The following is a 26,074-nucleotide window of genomic DNA, read 5'->3' as shown; positions in this document are numbered from 1 at the left end:
ACAACAACAACAAAAAATCACCACAACCATGGGAAGTTTCTGCCCAGCAATAGATGGTAAATCATAATAATTAATGACTTGTTATTTCTAATTTCACATGTATATAAAATCATTAATTTTTATGTAGTGTGCCATACTGCTGTAAAGAACATAAAACTATGTATAAATCAATGTGAAGTTAATTTTTTGATAAATTTACTCTTCAAAAAGGTCTTATTAAACTGTTCATGTATAAATTACACTGTATGAAAAAATGGGCTTTCTGATGAAGTCTTACAAGTTAGAAAGAATACCTACTTAAGGCAATATGACAATTTCTTTTAGTGTTTTAGTTAAGACTGTCAGGAATTTAAAATTGACTAGGAATTTTTTTTTTTTTTTTTTTTTGAGATGGAGCCTCGCTCTGTTGCCCAGGCTGGAGTGCAGTGGCCTGGTCTCTGCTCACTGCAAGCTCCGCCTCCCGGGTTCACACCATTCTCCTGCCTCAGCCTCCTGAGTAGCTGGGAGGACTACAGGTGCCCGCCACCAGGCCCGGCTAATTTTTTTGTATTTTTAGTAGGGACGGGATTTCACCATGTTAGCCAGGATGGTCTCGATCCCCTGACCTCGTGATTTGCCCACCTCGGCCTCCCAAAGTGCTGGGATTACAGGCGTGAGCCACCGCTCCCGGCTGTAAACTTTTTATAACACCTGAACCAAACCCTTACTTGTAATTTATTTTTAAGTAGTTTGGTAGTGTTACATGTTTTTGTTATTATATTATTACATATTCTGTTCTTGTTAGTTTGGGTAAGAAAATCACTGAGGAAACCTCACTGAATTGGGAACCAGTAGCTGTGGAAGACAAGACTGTTCTGGCACTGATCAGCTGAGTGAGCTTCCCTTCTCTGCTGACGTCATTTCCTCTGTCTGTACTTGACAGATTCATGAAGAACTACCGTTGACTGAGCCCCTGCTCTGTGCCAGGCAGCATTATTGCCAATCTTTGCAACAATATACACCTGGGCATTATTACACCCATCTTATAAATGAAGAAACTGAAGCTCAAAGGTTAAACAACTTATCCAAGATCTCACAGCTAATTAATGGTTAATACCAAAGTTCCAGACCATCTAGTGATCAAATCTGTGTAGTTTAATCCATCAATTTGTAATTCTCTGAATTACATACATTTTACTTTGGGAGTCTCTGCCATGACCCTATCTCTTCATTTTTATAAAAATAGCTTTTTTATTGCTGAGAATTCTTCTAAAAACCTAAAATTGATTTTAACTGACCACATTTTAAACAATTGTGCCTTGATAAATTTTTCTAAATTTGATTGGTTTTTAAATATTTTATCATAGATCTTAACAAAAGCTAACTACATGCAGTCTTTCAAACTGGATGTAGTCTATTCTTTTCCATTTATGTAATTGTTAATAAAATTATTGAAAGATAGTGTCCTCATACCTCTCAATGTTAAGATTCTCTTTAGGATCACCTTTTACATTTTTTTTTCCAATCCATATTGTGTAATTATTTTATCGGGTGTTTGTCAGGTTTCATATGAAGTCCCTCTGTCCATGAATTTCTCCTTGAAAGAGCATAATTTTAAAAGAAAAAGTACAGCTCAGAAGTTTTTCATCTTGCTTGCATTGGTATATCTTTTTTAAAAGGATGTAGATTTATACAGTCTTGGTTTGTCATTCAAACTTATGCTAGTTCATCTCTTTCAAAATATAATTCTATTGTTCTCTTATATTTTCCTCATAGATGCTGGGTCCAACTATATAAAAATATATTCATGTTCAGAGGTTTCTTTTGTAATAGAAACTCTACATGTTGTAAGGCTAAAGAAATCAGCAGTGACCAAAACATAGCTGCCCTGTTTTAGCAAGATATACGTTAATTTCCCCAGAGGTTAAAAATATTTTAAAAATATAAATGAAGTAGTTAGTCCCCATAGAATCAGGAAAATAATAATACACCATTTTAATTACTTCTAAAAATGCAGCCTTGAGCATTCTTCTCTTGTTATATCCAATGACTAAGCTTCCTCTGGATGCTTATATCCCAGGCAAATCTTCTATGGCAGTTACAACTGTGCTTCATCTTATGCTTCTATACTTGGCATCCAAACATGGAATTTAGAAATTTACTTTGATATAATTTGATAGAAATTGGTATAATTTGACTTTTTTTTTTTTTTTTTGTCTATGGGTTTGATATCTGGCTGTTATAAACCTCCATAAGTCAGTTCTGAAAGTTTACAAAGTGGGGAAGTTGGGATGGAAATGGAGTAAGGTAGAATATACTCACACTATTGTAAACTTGGGAGGTATATTTATTAGGGTTTATGGGTTCCAAACCAGAGAGTTAGGCTCAATGATAATACCTCCAGCTTTATATTCACCTGCAAAAATTATAAGATACAGTCTTTGATGATTATATGAATCAGCTGGTGCCAAATAAAAATTCATTAAAGAATATTAAACGAAGGACTTTGCTTAGACTTATTGCATAATATTTTGCATATTACAATACCAAATCAGAGATTTTCTCTGTTTTTGTTTTTTTTCCTCCTCTTTTGAGATGGAGTCTTGCTCTGTTGCCAAGGCTAGAGTATAGTGGCTCGATCTGGGCTCACTGCAACTTCTGCCTCCCAAGTTCAAGTGATTCTCCTACCTCAGCCTCCCGAGTAGCTGGGACTACAGGCACCTGCCACCACGCCCAGCAAATTTTTGTATTTTTAGTAGAGACGGGGTTTCGCCATATTGGCCAGGCTGGTCCTGAACTCCTGACCTCAACTGATCCGTCCACCTCGGCCTCCCAAAATGCTGGGATTACAGGCTTGAGCCGCCATGCCCAGCCTAAAATCACAGATTTTCAAATAGTTGGGTTGACACAAAGGTTTGTAAAAATTTATTTATTAAAGTATATTGCATAGCAATAAATGACTACCTCTCCTTCAAAGATATTAACATATTTCCAGGTAAGTTGATCTATCCTCAAATCTACCCTTTTCTCCGAAAAAAACAAACAAACATTGTTATCAATGTTTGTATGCTATGTATGTATGCTCCAGACATCTGTTTGGTGTGTATATGTATACAGACATATCTTATTTTATTGCACTTTGCTTTATTGTGCTTGACAGATACCGTGTCTTACAAATTAAAGGTTTGTGGCAACTGTACACTGAGGAAATCTATCATAGCCATTTTTCCAACAACATGTGCTCACTTTGTATCTCTGTGTCACATTTTGGTAATTCTTGCAATATTTCAACAAATTCTTTTAGTATTATATCTGTTGTGGTGATCTGTGATTACTGATCTTTGATGTTACTATTGTAATTGTTTTGAAATGCCATGAACTGCACCCACGTAAGACGGTGAACTTAAGTGATCAGTGTTGAATGTGTTCTGACTGTTCCACAACTAGCAATTCCTCCATCTTCCTCCCTCTCCTCAGCCCTCTTTATTCCCTGAGACATAACAATGTTGAAATTAGGTCAATTAATAATCCTACAATGGCCTTTAGTGTTCAAGTGAAAGGAAGAGTCATATATCACTCACTTTAAATCAAAAGCTAGAAGTGATTGAGCTTAGTAAGAAAGACATAGTGGAGACTGGCTTGCACTCAATAACCAATTTGTAAATGCAAAGGAAAAGTTATTGATGGGAATTAAAAATGCTACTCCAGTGAACACATGTATGATAAGAAAGCAAAACAGCCTTATTGCTGATATGGAGAAAGTTTGAGTACTCTAGATAGAAGATTGAACCAGTCACAACGCTGCCTTAAGCCAAAACGTAATCCAAAGCAAGGGCCTAACTCTCTTCAATTCTATGAAGGCTGACACTGTTGAGGAAACTACAGAAGAAAAGTTAGAAGCTAGCAGAGGTTGGTTCATGAGGTACAAGGAAAGCAGCCATCTCCGTAACATAAAAGTGTAAAGTGAAGCAGCAAGTGCTGATGGAGAAGCTGCAGCAGGTCATCAAGAAGATCTAGCTAAGATCATCGATGAAGGTAGCTACAAGAAACAACAGATATTCAGTGTCGATGAAATAGCCCTCTAGTGGAAGAAGATGCCATCTAGGACTTTCATAGCTAGAGAGGAGAAGTCAATGCCTGGCTTCAAAACTTCAAATGAAAGATTGACCCTAACATAAGTTAGGGGCAAATGCAACTAGTGACTTTTAAGTTAAAGCCAATGCTCATTGATCATTCTGAAGGTCCTAGGGGCCTTAAGAATTATGCTAAAGCAACTCTGCCTGTGCTGTAAAAATGTAACAACAAAGCCTGGATGTGATAGCATATCTATTTATAGCATGATTTGCTGGATATTTTAAGCCCACTGATGAGACTTACTGCTCAGAAAAAGATTCCTTTCAAAACATTACTGCTCATTGACAATGCACATAGTCACCCAAGAGCTCTGATGGAGATATGCAAGGAGATTAACGTTGTTTTCATGCCCACTAACGCAGCATTCATTCTACTGCCCAAGGATTAAGGAGTTAGACTTTCACATCTTCTTATTTAAGAAACACATTTTGTAAGGCAATTGTTGCCATAGTGATTCATCTGATAGATCTGGGCAAAGTAAACTGAAAACCTCTGAAAAGGATTCACTATTCTAGATGCCATTGAGAACATTTATGATTCATGGAAGGAGATCAAAATATCAACATTAACAAGAGTTTGGAAAATGTTGGTTCTAACCCTCATGGATGACTTGAGGCATTCAAGACTTCAGTGAAGGAACTAATTGCAGATATGGTGAAAATAGCAAAAGAATTAGAATTAGCAGTGGAGCCTGAACATGTGTCTGAGTTACCATAAATCTCATGATAAAACTTGAATGAATGAGGAGTTGCTTCTCATGGATGAGCGAACAAGTAGTTTTTTCAGATGTAATCCACTCCTGGTGAAGATGCTATGGACATTGTTGAAATGACAACAAAGGATTTAGAATATTACATTATTATAGTTAAGAGGATTGACTCCAGTTTTGAAGGAACTTCCACTGTAGGTAACATGCTATCAAACAGCATCACATGCCACAAAGAAATCTCATGAAAGGAAGAGCCAACTGGTACAGCAAACTTCATTGTTTTCCTATTTTAAGAAATTGCCACAGCCATCCGAAGCTTCCAGTAGCCACCAACCTTATCAGTCAGCAGCCATCAACATGGAGGCAAGACCATCCCCCAGCAAAAAAGATTAGAACCTGATGAAGCCTCAGATGATTATTAGTATTTTTCAGCCATAAAGTATTTTTTCCTTAAGGCAAGTACATTATTTTTTAGACATAATGCCATTGCATACTTAATAGACTACACTATCGTGTAAATATAACTTTTATATACACCGGAAAACCACAAAATGTGTGTGATTCACTTTATTTTGGTACTTGATTTATTGCTGTGGTCTGAAACCAAACCCAAAATATTTCTGAGGTTTGCCTAGATGGATGGATGGACAGACAGATATATAGATGAGGTATGCCTGGATAGAGAAAATGTATAGTGTTGTTTTATGTGTGTGTGTTTTGTATACATAGTGTCATACTGCGTATTACTGATCATCTTTCAATTAAGATTTTTATAAGTTTCCCAGTTAACAACTCTGGTTATAGTTTCATATCACCATTTCTATCTCAGGCATAACTGTGAAGGAGATGACTCTTTTTCTTGGTCTCTGTTATTTTGCTCATTATCTCTCTCATCGATCTTCAATTTTCAACCTCCCCCACCCCCCGTACACACTTAGTGTCTTTTCTGCCCTTCCTTACCCTACCAGTGAGACGCTAAACAAGATTCCTATATTTTGCTTTGAACTTGTCAATGTATTACTTACAAAACTGTATATTAGTCCTGGTACCAAGCATAAAATAAAAGGCGCTGTGCCAGTTAGAAGATTTTCTAGTACCAATAAGATAGTGGAGGAAATATTTTGGGGAGCATGGGTCTCTTCTCTCTCTTAAAATCTCACCCATTCGGTTCCTGCTCATTCTGCGAGGGCACAAAGCCAGCTCTTCCAAATAATATTTTGAGAGAAAAAACGTGCACATTTTGAACAGGACTTACACTTTATTATGGAACCACTTGTCAGAGTTCCAATCTGTAATCTGAAATTATGGGTTCCTCTGCTTAGCCAGGAGCAAGGCAGTGAACTCTTAAGAAGATTGTTCAACAATTACAAATGAAAAGGAGACAGATTATTTGCTCTGAGAAAATATAAAAACATGTACTCCTACTGCTGTTATGTGGTAGTGATGGTTGTGACACTGCTACCAAGCCTACTGGACCTAAAATCTCAAGAGATATTGCAGGATGGAAGAGGCCATCAAACCATAGCCTGACCACAGCCCTGGGAAGGAACTCTTGGTCCCCTGCTAGAGGCATTCGTTTCCTTTTGGGTCATTTTGGATAACAAGCATTAAACAAAATTTGACTGTCAGCGATATATTCCTTCTAGTTTTCAAATCATCCTGTTGCTGTTCTCTACCTTGAAGAATACATACCTACTTATTAAGTACCAGGTACAATGCCAGCCATTTTGCATACTTCATATTTAATAAATCTGTCAGATTTGATAAGGTAAAGATTAAAATACCCATCTTATGGGTGAGACCATTGAAGTTCAAGGTTGCCCAATGCAAAGTGGTTATTTCATCATTCAAACTGAGAGGGAGTTAACTCCAAAGTCTGTCTTCTTCACTGTACCTTGCAGCAGCTTTTCATGTCCTCTTATTCACTCAACCAATAGTGTACAAATTATTTTACAGACAGTCATGTATAATATTTTGGATTTTCATTTTTTGTGTATTTTTTGGGAAAGTTTAAAAAATAAGCTTCATAATTAGGCATACTATGCAAATGTACCTTGCCACTTTGGGAATTCTGCCAGCCAAAACCCATTTAAATGCTTGCTGGTAGAAATTTTCTTTTCACCAAAAGCACCTGCTATCTAACATAATGACCAATAGCAAGAAGCCACTCAAATAATCAAGGCTGTTCACTGACTAAACTTGTTTCTCTATTCCCAAATTCTTAAATTAATGCAAGTGCTGAGTTTTTTTGAGGGGTTACATGAAGTATTTCTATATATTTAACAATGCCCCACAGGGATTTTTGGAAGGGCAATTAGAATTTTTTCTCTCTGGGTATCCAGTTGTCTGACGGTTCTTTTATATAATGCATTACTGTGGTTTGGCCTTTCAGAATTTTTTTATTGTTACAAAATTAGTTATTACTACTGCAAATTATTTCCTGTTAAGATATTTACACCATGTATAATTTCTGTATACATTTTGTATTATATTTAGTGAAAACACAGCATGCCTAAAATGACCTCCTTTTGTGTTTATAGTATTAATTAATATATTTGCTCTATATTGACGCTTGAATTCATGAAAGCAAAATTTATTGTAGAAAATAAGATTGATTTTTCTGGTCTTTCGTTTCTTGCCTCAATTCTAAGAATTTTGCTTTGAGAAGATAACGCTATTTTAAGTCTAACAAAATATCTTAAGGTTATTAGATATATTCATGCTTAGCAAACTATTCAGAAATTTATTTGAAAATCAAATCAACTAATTCTTTTGAATTTTGAGTAAAGAATAACATGTATGCATGTTCACAAGGTGAGATACCCCTGTTATTTAATGTGATTTATATTGTTCACATAGCGAAGCTGTGTTTGTGAGTTTTAGGGGTTATATTTTAGCATAGGGGGAGATATGAAGACTTCAAGAACTTGTGCATGTGCTTTTTTTAAATCCACCAACACTATGCCACAGGTATTTGTGAAATAGTTTAGGGATAGCATTCAGTATGCACTGGTGGCTCATATTTTAAAAATACAGGCAAGATCTCATTTGTAAATTTCTTGGATTGAAAGTGAAGGACTAACTGGCTAAGTTGGCTGGACTTCCTGGGTCAATAGGGACTTCCCTAAGGGAACTTTCCGCTAAGCCAAATTGAGTCATAGCTACAAGCTAAGGAATTGAAACCTCAACCAATCAAAGGCGAGTTTAAGCTCTAGCCACAGCCTGATGTTTTTAACCAATCAGGCCTCTGCCAACCCACAAGCGGATAGAAAATAAGCTAATTCTATAGGACAGAAAAAGGAAAAGGGGAGGGGTCATAAGGGGATATAAGCATAAGACACCCAAGCCAGAAACGGCAATCCTTCCGGGACACCTTTCACCCTGTGGAAGCTTTACTTTCACTTTCGCATTAATAAATCTTGCCGCTGCACACTCTTTGGGTCTGCCCGTTTCTCTAATCGAGCTGTAACACTCGCCTCTGTGGTTGGTCCACGGCTTCATTCCCTGAAGCCTGTGAGACCACGAACCCTTTGATGGAGAAAAGACCTTCAATCGGCAGAAGACTTCTCGGCACAAAAGTATCTTCAGGATAGTGTTCTTAGCTGCTCAGACTGTTTAATGATTCAAATTTTAGAGAACAAAACCTCATGAAGCCACTGGTGATATTATTAAGCCTATCATCACCTTTATAATCAGTCTTTTTGCATGTTTGTTTTTTACCCACCTGAATGCTAACCAATTTTCATTTATTTATTTAATTTCCCCCAAAGAATGCTGTCCTACTGCCTTGTGGCATTTTCACAATAACATAATTCTCCAGGCTTAGAAATGTAAGTTAGTAATGACGTTTTTATTTTGTTTTCCAGAGCATCCGGGCATCGGGTCTTATCCTGTTGGAAACGATCCTTTTTGGGTCTCTGCTCCTATACTTTCCAGTAAGTAACATAACTATGTTTTTAAAGTAGACATTTATTTTGTGTTGCATACTGTAAAACTACTGTTTGCACGCACACACACGCAAACACACCCTCGTGTTACCAGGAAGTGCAAGAGTTCTTGGCTCTTGTCTTACTTGAGAGAAAGAATTTGGCCAAAAGACAATTAGTAAAGTAAGCAAATTTCTATTGAAGGAAGTTGTTGATGAAAAGAGTCAAACTCTAAAATATTTGAAGAGATTTAATCTGAGCCAAATATGAGAGACCATGGCACCTGATACAGCCCTGGGGAGGTTCTGAGAGCATGTTCAAGGTGGTTGGGGTGCAGCTTGGTTTTATACGTTTTAGGGAGGCATGAGACTTCAATCAGATTCATTTGAGAAATATGTTGGTTTGGTCCAGAAAGGCAGGACAATTTGAAGTTTGGGGGACTTCCAGACTATAGGTAAATTAAAACATTTTCTGGTTGACAATTGATTGAATTTGTCTAAAGACCTGGGATCAATAGAAAGGAAATGTTCAGTTTAAGATAAAAGACTGTGGAGACCAAGGTTCTTTTGAAGTCTCATAGTGGCTGCCCTTAGAGGTGATAGATGACAAATATCTCCTATTCAGACCGTTAAAAGGTGCTAGACACTCAGTTAATGTCTTCAGGATTGGGAGGGTCAGGAAGAAAAACATCTAGCTATGTTAATAGAGATTCTTTACAGATGCAGATTTTCCCTCACAATGGACAGTTTTGCAGGGCCCTTTGAAAATATGGCACAGAAACATGTTTGGGGGTAAAAATATTTTGATTTTCTTCTTTGTCACATAATGTTACGCCAGAGTCAGATTGGAAAGTAAGACATGAGATATAGGGTTAAATAAAACCTGATGAGAATTTATGGTTTGTAGGGCATGACTCCCCAGACTCCTTAGATAGGAATTTGTGCAAGATAAAAGAAATCAGAGCTTGGTCTTCAACGTACACGTCAAGAGAAGAGTGGGTTGATCTGGGTGGAAAGTAGTAGCAGAGAACAGTACATTCGGAAAGACGGGGCAAAGCGGGCTCCTTGAAAGAGAATGAGCCAGCAACTCCAAGAGTTCTGCATTGCTGTTTTTATTATGTCAGACCCTTTAAGTTCCTGTTGGTGTCTCAAGTCTCTGCCTTTGTCTCTGATTAGTTTCCCACTTCAGCCTTGAGTCCCCACCCAGTTCCCACCCCAGGTTTGTAGGATTCTCCCTTGCTGTCTGTTGATGTACGTGTGCGGCCTAGCATTAGATACGAATTCTACCTAATGGCAGCATTTCTCCTTACCACCATCCCAGGAAGGTCATGTTGTGGTTAAATCTGTACTTATTGCACTTGCGTATCTCTTAGGAATTTCTCCTTTGCCCTCTTTCCCTCTTCTCAGCATGTAGCTAGTTACATTCTGACAGGTTAACTGCAGAATGAGTGATCATTGGGTATCTTAAGGGGTGTTTGGGGGCATTCCTTTCTACATAGGTATTTTCCCTCTCTCTGCTCATATCAAGCATGCAACCTCTACGGTGCGGAATTTTTTGGACTTCCCTTTTTCAGGGGCTCCCCACTACTGCTCATGTCTGGCTATCTGCCTACTCTAATGCAAGTGCTTTACAGATATTTAAATCCTGGTTTTTACCATTTGAGTGACCTTAGACAAGTTACTTAACATTCCTAAACCCTGTTTTTTCTCTTATAAAATGGAGCTAATTATACTTTTCTTCGCACATTTGTGAGGAAGGTTAAATGCTTAAGTGTGACTACATATGAAAGGCAAATATATGCATATGTATACAAATGTATTGGTATGTATGCATGATATGTACAAATAAGTATCGCTTTCCTTCTTCCTTCCCTTCTACCTGAATCAGAATCATGAGACATACCAATTAATGTTGGAAAAATTGAAATTGTTACATAGTACAGTAAGCATGATGAAATAAATGTATGTATGGTGCTAGTGGCTTAGATAATCATAGTGGACTCTAGCGTACCAGTAACATGTCTGAAACCAGAAGATAAGTATTGACTTGACAAATTCAACTCAGCCAACTTATGTTCAGTGGTTATTGTGTGCCAAGCACTATGCTAATTTCTGGGAATACTCTATGAGCAAGACAACTTGATTTCTCCTTTCAAGAAGCTTACAGTGTAGAGGAAGAGATGAGTTAATGCAAACAATGGTAATACAATGTGACAAACACTAAGAAAGCAGTAAAGACAGGATGCTGTGGAGGCACTTAGGAGAGATACCTAATCAAGTTTAGGAATAAAATATCCCTTGGCAGAGACCTGAAAGGTGAGTAGGTGTAAGAGAAGGAAAGGTAGGACTGCCAGGACACTAGATTCTTTTTGGTTTTTGTCTTACCTCACTCCCTGCTCCATCTCAGCCTGCTTTGTTGATTCTTCATCTTAACTCCCACTTCTTCGTACTTGAATGCCTCAGGACTGAGTTCTTGTAGCTTTTCTTAATGTACATTCTCACTTGGTGATCTCATCTAGCCGCAAAGTTTAAGTACTATTTATATGCCAAAGACTGCCGAATTTATATCTCCAGCCCAAACCTTTCTCCTGAGCTCCCAGCTCATATTCAGCTGCTTAGGCAACCACTCCATTGGCACATCCAACAGAATTCCTTATCATGTTCTCAACTGAAGCACTGATCTCTCCCTCAGATTCAGCCTTCCAGTGTCCACTGATGGCAGCTCTATCCTTCTAGTTACTCAGGCCAAAAGCCTAGGAGTCATTATTGATACCATTCTTTCCCTCACATTAGAAACGCTTTAAAGATACAGCAAGAATTGACCAGGTGCAGTGGCTCACGCCTGTAATCCCAGCGCTTTGGGAGGCCGAGGTGGGTGGATCACAAGGTCAGGAGATTGAGACCATCCTGGCTAACATGGTGAAACTCCGTCTCTACTAAAAATACAAAAAACTAGCCAGGCGCAGTGGCAGGCGCCTATAGTCCCAGCTACTTGGGTGGCTGAGGCACGAGAATGGCATGAACCTGGGAGGCGGAGGTTGTAGTGAGCTGAGATAGCACCACTGCATTCCAGCCTGGGCAACAGAGCGAGACTCTGTCTAAAAACAAAAACAAAAACAAAAACAAAACAAAACACAAAAAAGATGCAGCAAGAATCTAATGAGCCCCTCCCACATTCACGGTTACCACCTGGTCTAAACTGTGATCCATCCCTTCTGGATTGTCGCCACGTTCTCTTACTAGCCTCGCTTCTTCCATGCTGGCCCCTAGAATCTTACCTATTTTCAAAATGTCAGCCAGTTTTAACATGAAAATTAGACTGACCATGTCACTCCTGTTCTCAAAACTCCCCAAAGATTCTCCATTTTACTTAGAGTAAAAGCCAAAATCCTTCCTGTGACCTCTAAGGCTTAATGTAATTTGGACACTGCCCCCTCTATAACATTTTCTAATCCTTTTCCTGCACTCAATGTTTAGATCGAGTGTTTTTTATTCAGGTCTCGAATAACTTTTTCTATTTATTCTTAAAATGGAGATATATTTACATATAATCAGTGCTATGATCTGACTGTGTCCTCCAAAATTTATGTGTTAGAAACTTAATCTCCAATGCAATGGTGTTGGGAAGTGGGGTATTTTGGGAGGTGTTTAGAGCCCTCATGAATGGGTTAATGCCCTTACATGTAAAAGGGCTTGGTGGAGGGAGTTTGGCCCTTTTTGTTCTTCTTCCTTCCACACAGCAAGAAGGCTCTCACCAGAAACCAGATGCTGACACTTTGATCTTGCATTTTTCAGCCTCCAACACTGTGAGAAATAAATTTCTATTCTTTATAAATTACACAGTCTCAGGTATTTTGTTGTAGCAGCACAAACAGACTTAGACAATCAGTATTAATTTTTTCATAAAGTCATCCCTATTACTTAAGTTTTCTAATTTTCTAGCATAGAGTTATGCATAGTAATTAGTAACAGAAGCAATGCAGCAGTATAAAGACTGAGTGTTATTGGTACACTTCTTGTATAAATGGGGTGTCATGCATCTTAACATTTAATCTTTCCCACAGAACCCTAGGGCAGATATTTAACCAAAGTCGTCAGATCACCTAATAAATAATGAAATAGCTGAAACGACCTCAGTAACCTGATGAAAAACTTTAATTATCTGAATATCTGTTGCTACTATTATCTGTTTTCTGAACCTCTGCTATTTTAAAATCAATTTTCCACCCATTAGCCAGAGGGATTTAAAAATGTCAAATCTAGTCTGTCACTTCTTTGGTGTCTTCTTTTGACATGTTAGGTATACTGTGGTTTTTGCCCACTTCCCCAGCCTTATCTTATATTACCTTTCTTCTCACTTTCTGCTCTCCAACCACCCTGACCTTATTTCAGTTCTCAAATAAAACATGATCTCTTTCATGATAGACATAATAATGGTCTCCAACAACGTCCACAATCCTAATCCCTGGACCCTGTTTGAATATGTTAGCTTACATGGAAAAATGAACTTTACTGATATGATTATGTTAAAGACTGAGATGGGGAAATTATCCTGGATTGTCTGGGTGTGACCATGGATCCTAAGTGAAAAGAGGGAAGCAGAAGAGAGAGAACCAAATAGATGACATGGTGAAAAAGATTGGCTGGTATTGCCAACTTTGAAGATAGATGAGGGAGGTTGCAAGCCCAAGAATGCAGGCTGCCTCTCGAGACTGGAAAAGGCAAGTAAATAAGTTCTTCCCTAGACCCTCTACAAGGAAGGCAGCTCTGCCAACACCTTGATTTTAGTTCCTAAGACTCATTTTGGGCATAGGACCTCCAGAACTGTTAAATAGTAAGTCCATGTTGTTTAAAGCCACTAAGTTTATGACACTATGTTATAGTGGCTATAGGAAACTAATATACCTCTTGTCGTAGGACCTCTTCACCTACTTTTTTTTGGGTTTGAAGAATTTTCCTCTTTTCCTTTTCCTCACCGCTACCCTACTGCCCTTTAGGCTAATTAGCATATAATCACCTTCTAGATTTGTACATAAGTATCACTTTTTCAGGAATGCTTTCCTTGACCCCTAATCTGAGTCAGATTCCTGGCAATAACTTCTCATGGAATCCTGCTCTTTTTGACAACACCTATTTCAGTTTGTAATTACACATTCAAAAGTCTGATTATTTGATAATATCATTCTTTTGCACAGATATTAAATTCTGTGAGAGTAGGGCACGTTTCTATCTTGCTCAGCACTGCATCTGCAGCAATTAGGCCAGTGCCTGTCACTGTAGTAGAAGCACAGTAAATAGGCATGGAATGAGTGAATAAGTTATACTTAGGTGAACTTAGAAATGTACCCCAAGCTAGTGCCTGCTGTCCTGTTGAAGCACTCTCCAAAGACTCTGCTTTCTTTGTGGAAGACTGAGAATGAGGGCCCTTATTTATATTTATTTAGCACCTGCAGTTAGGCAATAAAAACACTTTCTCATGTTATTTTTGGGACTTAGCAGAAGTTCAGTTCATTTTGACTTCTAATATTCATACTTATTCAAAACAAGTGGTTGTATTAATGAGCACAGTCCTATAATCTGTAGAAGAATTGTAAAGCTTCTTAAATAGAAATACTCTAGAAAAGTATGACATTTGAAAGAATAGCCAAGTGTCAGGTTACTAAATGTTAAAAGCAATTACCAGGGAACCTTTCCTTGACTGAGATTCAATTTTGAAAGATATCTGATTGACCTGTACTTATGGTGATAACAGATACAGATAACTGACACATTAAAAGAAAAAGACTGTACTTCATGATAATTCTAATATGCTTGTAAGGAAAAAAACAAAAACGGAGGCTTACCAAACAAATTCTACTCAACAGAAACATTAGGATACCTCATACTATTGACTTCATGCTTAACTAGCTATTTTATCTTTCAGAACATAAATTCTTTTTGTAATGGCTCAAGATAATAACTCTGTACTTTGGTTTTAATTTAGGGCTTATGCTCTGAAGATAGAAAGGACCATGTTACTTAATAAAGATTTGGGTGTAGCATAAGATACCAGGGGAAAAGGAGATTAAAGGCGAAGAATATCCTGTTGTTGGACTGGACACATCGGCTTCATTTGGTTTTGTGGAAACAAATTTATAACTTTTGCCCAGAATTTTGCTATAAGGAAGACCCGTATTAAGTGGTTAAGGTGACTAAGTAAACCAAATATAGCCAAAAATCTAATAAGTTGGTGGTATAAATGTGACCAATATCTTTTTGGTTTGTTAAATACCTTACATACTTTCCATGTTCTTGGTGTGGACTTTACTAGAATTTTTCATGAAAGTTCTACTGGGAGGTTACAATTTTTTTTAAAGCATACTTGCATAAAATAGAATTGCTTTTAGGGCTAGCTAACTCCATGGAAGTAGGCTTTGTGGATATTCGCTGTTCTACTGAGTTATGCAATGAGCCTTTTCTTCTTTATATGCTGCATATTGTTGTTCAGATTTGCAAGAATTAAGGTTATTTTTGCCTTTTCTAAGCAATCTTAGACTACAGACGATTTCATAACAATGCTTATATTGGAAAGTCCAAATTAGAGATTATCATCATTGTGCAGATGAGGACAAACCAAAATCTGACTAAATTTAGCATTGTTATATTGGGTAGCAGAGAGCCAAAGCATTCAAGCATTTTCTTACAGATTCTCAAAAGAGACGCATGATTTGAAGTCCATACATTTGTGAACAGTGATCACTGTTCATAATCACCTAGCAACTTTTGTATAATTTATAAAAGAAAGAAAAGAGAATTTTAAGAAAGAACTAAAGTTTATTTTTTGTTAAATTACATTTAAAGAGACATTTATGGATTCATAAAGCACATTCTTTATAATTTAAAATCTAGAAGTTTGTTCTGCGTTGACTAAACCATCAGTTTCATTTAATAAGAGTTTTTTTTTTTTTTCCCCCTCTAACCTTGGTTACTTTATTTGGTTGGTAGATATGTCTTCCTGTAAAGAACTCCAACGCATATGTAAATAATACTTATGTTTAGGTTGTTCCTCCCTACCCCAGTCTTATAAGAAGAATCACTGAGTATTAGAACTAGAAGGGTCACCATTTACAACTCAACCTTTCTCCAAAAGAGAGACAGAGAGAGATTATGATTCAGATTCATCCACTTTTTTTTTTCAGCTAGGTAATGAGAAAGCCAAGAATTAAATCCATTCTCTTAACTTCTGGTCTGCTGTTCTTTTCACTGCATGGCAGTACTTCTCACAGAGGATACAAATGTGATATTCAAATGACATCAAACGGGAGGCTGGGAAGGCACATGTTGTACCCCTTCACCAGTCACCCTTCCTCATTAGGAAACAAAAGGCACAGAGGATGACTGAAACCAGGAATCAATTCATAATGGCTCAGGGTTTGCTTCTAAGACCCAATGTAAATTCCTGAGGAGCTTGGATGGATCATGTTATTGAGCCATCTGGAGTTTCTGATATTCAGCCATCTTACCTATAAAAAAGGCAATTTTATGTTCCAGACTGACATCAGGTTGGTTTTAGTGGCATAGAACCTATGTCAGTTAAGAGATTGTTTTCTTCAATGATCAGCCCAAAACCTACAACTAAAACTTAAGAGATTTTTAACTGCAGTTTTTTCTAATGTAGAAAAAACCCATCCAGAGGATAGGTATTGCCCAGAAGCAGAAGGAAAACAAGAGAATGTGATCCCATGTTACAGCTTAAAGGAAGGGAGGTAAAGGAGGGAGTTGAAAGTGGAGAGGAAGAATGAAACAATGAGAATATAGCTAAAGCAGCCAAGTTTTAATCCATTACTATGATTGTTTATTTTCATTGCTAAAATTACTTTAGATTTGGCCAGTGAGAACCCTTTTAGGCTGGCTCCTGTATCCTTTTAATATGACCCCATCGTTCTTTGAGCACTTTACTATGTTCTAGTGCAACAGAACATTCCAAACTAGTTTTATACTTCACTCCCCCAACCCTGCAATCCGTCTTTTCTCCAGAGAGCCCTGATTCTTTTTAGAGCAAAATGGTAGCATTTCACTTCTGTGACAGATGGACTTCCATGACAGACAACAGAAAGTTCCCCAAGCGTTACAAGTAGACTATGGTTTTTAAACTGATCCGTAGAATCCATCTCATTTGGTGTCCTTTAGAACCTTTTGGATTGATACAAGAGAAAAAGAAAAAAATGAAATTGGAAAGAAAGTTAAATACTTATGAACATAACATTACTATCAGGGACACAATAGTATGGGGATAGCCATTTTATGCCAACATAGCTCAGAAACTATGGGAATAGTAGACTCTTAATCCCCAAACTATTGGAGGATTTCAGGAATACTGGCTCGTATAGAGGGCAAAAGACATCAGATATCTGGACTTGCCAGGAAGCTTGAAGAATGCGATGCCAAGACGCTTTGTTCTCTTCCGTAATGTAGGTTAGAGAAATAGAAGAAATAGCCATAGATGCCCAGAAGTTCTGTGTAGTTCCATTTATCCACTTGGCTTGTCTCCTTTTCTGTACTCAGCCCATCAGAGAGAAGTCTGATCATTGGTGGGAGTGGCTGTCAACATGTAAAGACATGGAGGCTGCCCAGTGTGCATATTCTAGGATATATGGTTAAGAGCCTTACTCCAATCAGTGATGTATGAGGAATTAACCAATAATCTTCCTTTCATTGAAAGAATTTTAATAAACTTGGCCTTAAGAAATTAAGAGCTGAAATCTTGGTTTTAGTTTGTCAGTGAAAAGCAACAGGTTATCGTCTTTGCTGCAATAAACACCAATTAGAGAATGCCTCTTGAAAATACCTTGTTGCTTTAGTGAAATATAATAATCTCTCATTATTTACAAAGTAGAACAAAATTAAAGAACACAATGAAAGAGGTAAAAGATCAACTAAAGTCCTTATCATCCAGAAATACATATATATACACACACACACACGTATATATATACACATATACACATATATGCATGTGTATGTATATATACATATACACACTCATGCATATATGTGTATATGTGTATATGTGTGTATATATGTATACATATATGTGTGTATATATGTGTATATATATACGTGTATATGTATGTATATATATACACACATATAGAGAGAGAGAAGAAAGAAATGGATGGTGGATTAGTCTATGAGATTTTATAAAAGATACTAATTGTAATGTTTATTAGTTTAACAAAACCCAGATATTACTGATTTTTAGATTAATATGTTTTACAATAAGCATTATTGGTTCTGAAAGATCTTTCTAAAGTTAAAAAAAAATTGTAATTTAAAAGGTTGGGCTAACTATTTTTTATTTAGCTATATGTTTCAACTTTAGACAGTATCACTTGATTCCAGCTATGACAGCTAAGAAATTGAACTCAAATACAGTTCTTTTCGTCCTTTCTTTGTATCTAGTGGCTGAATATTATTGGGTCTTGAAGATAGCCTGATTTCTCTCTCCTGTAGATGACCTGATATTTCTTTCCAGATTCTAATAATAAAAGTCATTTTTTAGTCAGGCTGGAGTGCAGTGGTGCAATCTTGGCTCACTGCAACTTCCACCTCCCGGATTCCAATGATTCTCCTGCCTCACCCTCCCAAGAAGCTGGGATTATAGGCACCCGCCACCTCGCCCTGCTAGTTTTTGTATTTTTAATAGAGATGACTTTACACCATGTTGGCCAGGCTGGTCTCGAACACCTGATCCTCAACTGATCCACCCACCTTGGCCTTTCATAGTGCTGGGATTACAGGTATGAGCCACCATGCCCGGCCTGAATTATTGTTCTTTATCATTTTATTTCAATCATGATATTCCCTTTAAATACATAGATTTAAGACCCCTTTTATTTCTGGATTTATCTTTAATTTTCTTCTGTTATTTTCTCCTCTTCTTCATGGTACATAAGTTATGGGTACATCACATTTATCTCTAATCTTTCTAGTCATTTGTATAGCTTTGTCCTTTTACATTTTATTTTGTGTGGTTTCCTCAAGTCTTTATTCTATGACCTTTACAGCAATTTCAGTTATGTTTATCCTGCATGAGTCGATTCTGATATATCTGTGACCTCTCCAATGTTTTTGTTTTATTTTCACTTTTCTCCTCTACATCCCTGCTTTCTTGGAGCCATTTTATCTCTTTCTTTGTTTTTCTTATCTCTTCTTTACTCTCTAGTATCTTTTTCTTTGAGTTGATTTGTTAGAAGGAACATGTTTTCTATAATTTCTTTGAGGCCATGAGAATTACCTACTTGAACCTTTATCTGTTTTATTTGATAATGTCCCTTTTGTTAACTTTCCTTATCTGCCCCCTTCCCACCAATATTTAAACAAAGAGTCTGCCATGGTGGTTCTCTGATTTTCATTCATTTTTATTATAACCATTCTTTTTCATTATGGTAAAATATACATGACATAAAACTTACCACTGTAACTATTTTAAATGTACAATTCAGTGGCTTTAAATACATTCACAGTGTTGTGCAGCCGTCGCTATTATCTATTTCCAAAACTTTTTCATCATCTCAAACTACAACTCTGTATTCATTAAACAATAACTTCCCATTCCCTCTTCCCCCAGCCTTTGAACTTCTGTTATACTTTGTTTCTATGATATTTTGCCTTTTCCAGGCCCCTCACATGAGCGGAATCACACAACATTTATTCTTTTCTCCCTGGCTTGTTTCATTTGCCATAATGTTTTCAAGCTTTATCTATCTTGTAGCATGTATCCGAAGTTCATTCCTTTATGTAGCTTAATAATACTTTATTATAGATATATACCACATTTTGTTGATTCATCCATCGCTGGACACTTAGGCTGTTTTCACCTTTGGGCTATTGTCAATAACGCTTATTGTATCTCTCTGTATACATAGAGTGGCCATGAACTCTACCCCAGCCCTGATGGGGCTTTTGGGATTGTCATGGATGTTTACCATGTGCCTTTCAGGAGATACTCTTTTATCCTGGTGGACAGCCTGCTGCCTGAGTGTCCAGCCTGTGGCCAGATATCCCTTTCATCAGTTATTAATACTGGAAGACACCTTCGTGGCTCTTCCCTGAGTTTATTTCTGCCAAGATAGCCACTCTCCAGAAGAACCTCCATCGGGAGAAAATTGGGCTGAAGTGTGTCAGTCAGTCAGACACATAGGAGGCAACACAACAAAATAAATAACAGAAGCAGTTTATTACTTACAGGTTCATGAGTGATGAGGGGTACCAGGAAGAGCTGAGGGAAAGGTCACAGGGATAATGAGCTCAACCAGCAGGTGGGGAGCCAGACAGAGACAGACCTATGGACTGAGACCTTTACTGGGGTACAGAGTGTCATCCAAGCAGATTTCCTGCTGGGAGTTCCAGCTGGTGAGTTTAAAGCAAGCAGGCACGTATTCCGCAGTGTCATGGTGTGGCCACTGCACGCCAAGCTGCAGTTTCTGCATTTACATGGATTATGGGAGTCAGTGAGATGAGTAAAATATTAGAGTCGAGTATATGTCCCAAGAAGATGATCGTCAGTACGTAATGTATAAACCGTATATCTGGATTGACCACCTTAAGGTACTAGGAGAGGGCAGGGAGCTAGAAATTGTGTCAAGGATAACTGGGCCCTGTTCCATGTATGAGAAAGTTAAACCTATATTCAAAATGCATGCTGAGGCAACATCAAATTATAGGAATTTACTGCATTCTGCTATGAACATTAGCGTATAAGTATCTGTTTGAATCCCTGATTTCAATTTTTTGGGTCTATGCCTAGAAGTGGAATTGCTGCATCATATGGTAAATCTATGTTTAACTTTCTGAGAAATCGCCAAACTCTTTTCCAAAGTGGCTGCACCATTTTCCATCCCACCAGCAATGCAGAGTGTTTCAGCTTCTCCATATCCACACCAAGACTTGTTATTTTCCATTTTATACTTTTATAGTAGCCATCCATATGAGTGTGAATTGGTAGCTCATTGTGGTTTTGATTTTCTATTTTTGATTTTTGAATGAGGCAGGTTTTTAGGGTGTCTGTTTTATACATAGTCATGTAGAGAACTGGGTGGAGGGGAACTGATTGAGGCTACTCCATCATTTTGAAATCACATGGAGCCTCAGATTTTCAGGCTGTGTTATAATCTGGTGCTTTGACTTCCTGCTCGACCATACCTTAGCTCTGGCTATCTTCTTTAGCTAGTGTGCCGCGCAGGTACGTAAACAAAGATGACATGTCTCTAAATCTCCCACCAATCTGGGATGATGCTTTTTCTACCAGAAAATTCCCTAGTTCTGCTTTGACCTTCCATGCTCTAAAATGCTATTCTTTTTTTTTTTTTTTTTTTTTTTTGAGACAGGGTCTCTATTGCCCAGGCTGGGGTGCAGTGGCATGATCATAGCTCCCTGCACCCTCAGACTTCTGGGCTTAAGTGATCCTTCCACCTCAGACTATTAAGTAGCTGGGACTATAGGCATATGCCACCACACCTGGCTACTTTCTAAATTTTTTAGAGATGGGGTATTGCTATATTGGCCAGGCTGGTCTTGATCCCCTGGCCTTATGTAATCCTCTCACCTTGGCCTCCCAAAAAACTGAGATTACAGGCATGAACCACTGTGCCTGGCTTAAAATTCAATCCTCTAATGAACAGATTGTAGTTTTAGGACTGGAACAAGGCTTCCTGCTGAACTCTGAAGCACACATGTAAGAATTCTCTGTCTCCTTTCCTTTTGGTACAGCTATAACTCAGTTCTTGGGTCTTTTCTCTTTTCACTTATGATCTCATCCATTCTCATAGCTTAATATACTCTGCATACCAACACCACCCAAATTTATATCTCCAGCTCAAATCTCTTTTTTTAATTCCAGACTTGTATGTACATATATCTATTCAAAATCTCTACATGGAGTCTGATAGACATTGCAGTTAATTCGTCTGAAACTTAACTTCTAATCCCACCACCACCACCAAACCTGCTCTTCCAGCAAGTTCCCTAATTCCAGCTAACAATTTATTTTTTTCTGTTTCTCAGGACAAAATCTTGGAGTCTTCTTGACTTCCTTTTGTCTCTCATGTCACATATCTAACTCATCAAGAAGTCCTCTTGGTTCAACGTTCAAAACATATCAATAACCTAACCATTACATATTACTCTCACTGTTATCACTCCTGCCTGAGTCACCATCATTGAGTATTAGGTTATTAATACAACCCTTTAACTAGTCTCCTTATTCTTCACTCTTGGCCTGTTATAGTCTATTTTCAACACAGCAACAATAAATCCTTTTTTAAACTTAGGCAGTGTTACCCCTACTCAAAACCCTGCAGTAGCTCCCTATTTCATTCAGAGTGAAACTTAGAGACCTAAAAGATCTACATGATCTGCTCCTGTAACACTCCCTCTTCACCCTGCTCATCTTTTCTAGTAACACTGGGCTCTTCATTGTTCTCAAACAGACCGGGCACACTCCCACCTCAAAGCGTTTGCACTGACTATTGCTTTCATCTGGAACTTGCTTCAAACCCTTCTTCATGTCTTTGCTAAAATATATTCTTCTTGATGAAGCTCACCCCGACTACCCTACTTTAAATTGCAGCCTGCCCCACTCCTCACAGTACTTCTGTTCTCTCATCCTGCTCTTTTTGCATAGAATTGACCACTTTTTACATGCTGTGTTACTTTATTATCTTTATTTCTTACACATACGTTTTTATTGTTTTTTTTTTTTTTTCTGTTCTCCTCACCTCACCCGAGAATTTAAATTCTCAAGGCAAAATTTAAATCCACTACTGTTTTTCGGCACCTGGAACAGTGCCTGATACATACTCGATGCTTAAAAAATATTTGTTAAATAGTGAACATTTTTCAGACATTTCTTCATCGATTAATGTATGGAGTATGGCTCTTCCCTTGTATTATTAATAACAAATTCTTGTACCTTTTAAAATTTCTTTTTGATGTTTTAAGTTATAATCAGATTTTTTAAATTGTAAATCTTTCAAGACCAGGACCACGTCTGCTGCATCTATTTCCATCACAGCACTTAAAAAGTTTGTTGAATTTCAATATAATTTTAACTAAAGCAATTATACACATGCAGCACACAGAATATAAATGTATAGCTCGGCATCTCTGTTTTAATCTTTGTGTCTCTCTTGCGAAATCTTTATCTCTAATTTCCCTGTGGACTCATAGAAAAGACCGATAATAAAGAGACTGGAATTCTAACCTGTAACATTCTAGGTAATCTGGCTGTTCTTCAGCCACCTAAAGCCCTACCTCCGTGCTCCGTTCCCTCTGCCACAGCAATTCTGATCTGTTTGCTCTCCCTTGAACATGCCTGGCACACACACCCTGCAGCCTTGGCATTGTCTGCTTCCTCTTCCTAGAGCACTGTTAGCCCACGTATCTCCATGGCTCACATTCTCATCTTCTTTAAAGCTTTGCTCAAATGTCACTTCTCATTGAAAGGAAGTTAAGGAACTCATTATTTTGGAATAAGCAAGGAAAGGTTAACTCAAAACTTGTAACATTAAAATGAGAATAAATCACCACCATTGCAGAGAATTTCCAGTCAGACCAAATGGAAACAGATTCAGTGGTGATGTGAAGGCAGAAATGACACAATTTGGCAGTTGACTAAGAACATCATCAATGATCCTGAGATTGCCTTTTTGGGAATAAATGAAGAGATGCTGGCTCTAGCATGATAGAAAACTTAACAGTGAGACAGTTTGAGTCGAAAGATAAGAAATTTTGTCTCTACAGCAATGTCATAGCTGGAATGTTTTAGCTGTGTAGAAAGAAAATTGTGAAATGGGTAAAGCATCAGTTCATTTCTAATTCTATTTCTATAGTTAATGTTTTTGCTCATGGGCAGAACATGGCAGGGGCTCTTTCTGTCTCTTCCAGTAGTTACTGTTTCTTCCTTGAATACAAAAATGCTTCTCAGATTTTCCCATGTAGGTCCAGGACACATAAGTAATTATTCATTGCTAGAGTCTGAGAAGCAATTTTTCAGTTAATTAAAAGACTGACAAATCTTTACTTTAGATATTATGTATTATATGTAAATGCAATTTTAGAGAATTTTAACAGTCTCTGGGAAACGTTCTCAGAATTGTCAGACATCTATATTAGCAGACGACTAATACTGTGATGTCCATGTTTATCTCTGTGGTCTTATAGGTGAACAATCTGACATAAGAAGGTATGAAATACCCCAAGATGTTTGAAATATAATTAAGAAAACAGCTATAGACAGAAAAAAAAATAGTTGTTAGAGTTCAGCAATGTGTCCTGAGAGATAGTTTATCTTCAAAGATATTGGAAAAAAATTGTAAAAGCTTAGAAGTACATTGAAAATGGTTTCAAGTATTTTTTTAAATGACAAGTAGATGACATCTTGACAAGGTGTAAATCATACTTTAAGTGTCGAGGGCTACATAATGTCTCTAAAGAGTCACAGTTCAATAAAGCAGATATGTTATTTAAGAAAATAGCAAAAGAAGAGAAATATAAAGACATCATACTTAAATAGAATCATATAAATAAAAACCCACCCTAAAAAGATCCAGAGCCATGTAAACGTGAGATTGAAGGTAGCATTTGGAACCATAGCTAAAATTAGAAAGGACAATGTGAACTTCTAGGAGAAAAAAAATGCTTTGCCAGAATTTATCAGAAAAGTGTCTGAATTTATGTGTTTTTACATTTATCTAAAACTGTCATTATTTTATATGAATAACTTCAGGTTATAGTTGGTGAAATATGAAGAAAATATTTTGTGAAAATATCACTATTGAAAATACTTCATATAATTTACCTAAAGTAAATGTTATTTGTGATTAGATGTGTATAGTCTCTATGATTTGTCTATCCTTGAGTATTCCAAATTGAGATTTATTTTCAGTGCTATCACTAGGCTTTGGGGTTTGTTATGGTCTGAATATTTCTGTCCTCCCAAAATTCATGTTGAAAACCTAACCCCCCAAATCATGCTACTACGAGGTAAGCCTTTGGAGGTGATTAAGACATGATGATGGGGCCCTTATGAATGGGATTAGTGCCCTTATAAAAGAGGCCTGAAAGAGACTTCACTTTTCCCACCATTGTTAGAGTGAGAAGAAAGCTATCTCTGAGGAAGCAAGCCCTTGCCAGACACCAAATATATGGATGCCTTGATCTTTCCAGCCTCCAGGACTCGGAGAAATAAATTTCTGTCATTTTTAAGCTACCCAATTTGTGGCATTTTGTTAGAGCAGTCCAAATGGGCTAAGGCAGGGATCATATAAACATGATTAATTCAAAACTAGACATATTCAGATGACATCCTACTTTCAACTTTGAGCTTCTTCATTATTTTATGTCTGTAACCAGTATCTACCTTAAATTTGCTTACTTATCTGAACAATCTTGAGCTTTACAGTATAGCAGTTAGGAGCATGGACTGTGGAGCCAGATTATAACTGCCCCTCACTAGCTGTGTGACTTTGGCTTAGTCAGTTAACCTCTTTGGACCTCCATTTCTTCATCTGTAAAATGAAAGTAATAAAAGCATCATGGGAGACTAAGCGATTATATGAATGCAGAATGCTTAAGGATATGCCCCTTTACCAGGTAACCCTTATCCAACCCCTAATATGTTAGTTGATGAAGTGCATATCCTCAGCAAGTGTAAGCATCACCCAGGATTGCTAAAACACAGCTTGTTGGACCTCAGTCCCAAGTTTCTGATCCAGTTAGTCTAAGACAAAGTTGGAGAATTTGCATTCTTACAAAGTTCTGGAGGGATGCTGATGCTGTTGGTCCATGGTCCTTGAACCACACTCTGCGAACCATTTGCCATAGCTTTTCAAACTATGTGTGGTAAAGGAATGGTTGTTTTCTTCTTGTTTGTTTTCTAACTATGATAGATCATTTTTGGAGGGTAAAATACAATAAGTATGAATTACCAGGAAAGTGAAATAATAAAATAGATAAATGAGAATTTTCTATTCTTCGAGTTTTCCAGTTGGTTTATTTCTAGATAAATGGGAATTTTCTGTTAATACCTTGGAAAAGGGGGAGGATTCATACAGCAAATAAAGTGAATGTCTGCAGTTTCATGTTAAGGCTAGTCTCTCTTGGTATGTTAGCAACCCTTTCTTTTATCCCCATTTTAAATGGGAACCTTGATATAACAGATTCACAGGTTCCTGGGATTAAGAGGTGGGTATCTGTGGGTGCTGTTATTCTGCTTGCCACACCAGTCATAACATTCCAATTCAACATGCTCATCAGGTGATCCTGATTTAATCAGAGCCACCACAAGT

General features: G+C 37.4%; 1 protein-coding gene across 1 annotated transcript in view; it reads left to right on the top strand.

The window, feature by feature from the left end:
* GPR158 (G protein-coupled receptor 158) overlaps positions 1-26,074 on the top strand; it is a 432,232-nt gene that overhangs the window by 282,147 nt on the left and 124,011 nt on the right. The window contains exon 5 of the mRNA XM_023223258.3: positions 8,689-8,757. Coding sequence (XP_023079026.1) covers positions 8,689-8,757 — 69 coding nt within the window. The remainder of the gene's footprint in view (positions 1-8,688; positions 8,758-26,074) is intronic.

Source organism: Piliocolobus tephrosceles, chromosome 9 (assembly GCF_002776525.5).
Source record: "Piliocolobus tephrosceles isolate RC106 chromosome 9, ASM277652v3, whole genome shotgun sequence".
NCBI classification, from domain to species: domain Eukaryota; kingdom Metazoa; phylum Chordata; class Mammalia; order Primates; family Cercopithecidae; genus Piliocolobus; species Piliocolobus tephrosceles.
Note: the sequence above shows the minus strand (reverse complement) of the source record. Positions and strands in the feature narration are given on the sequence as shown.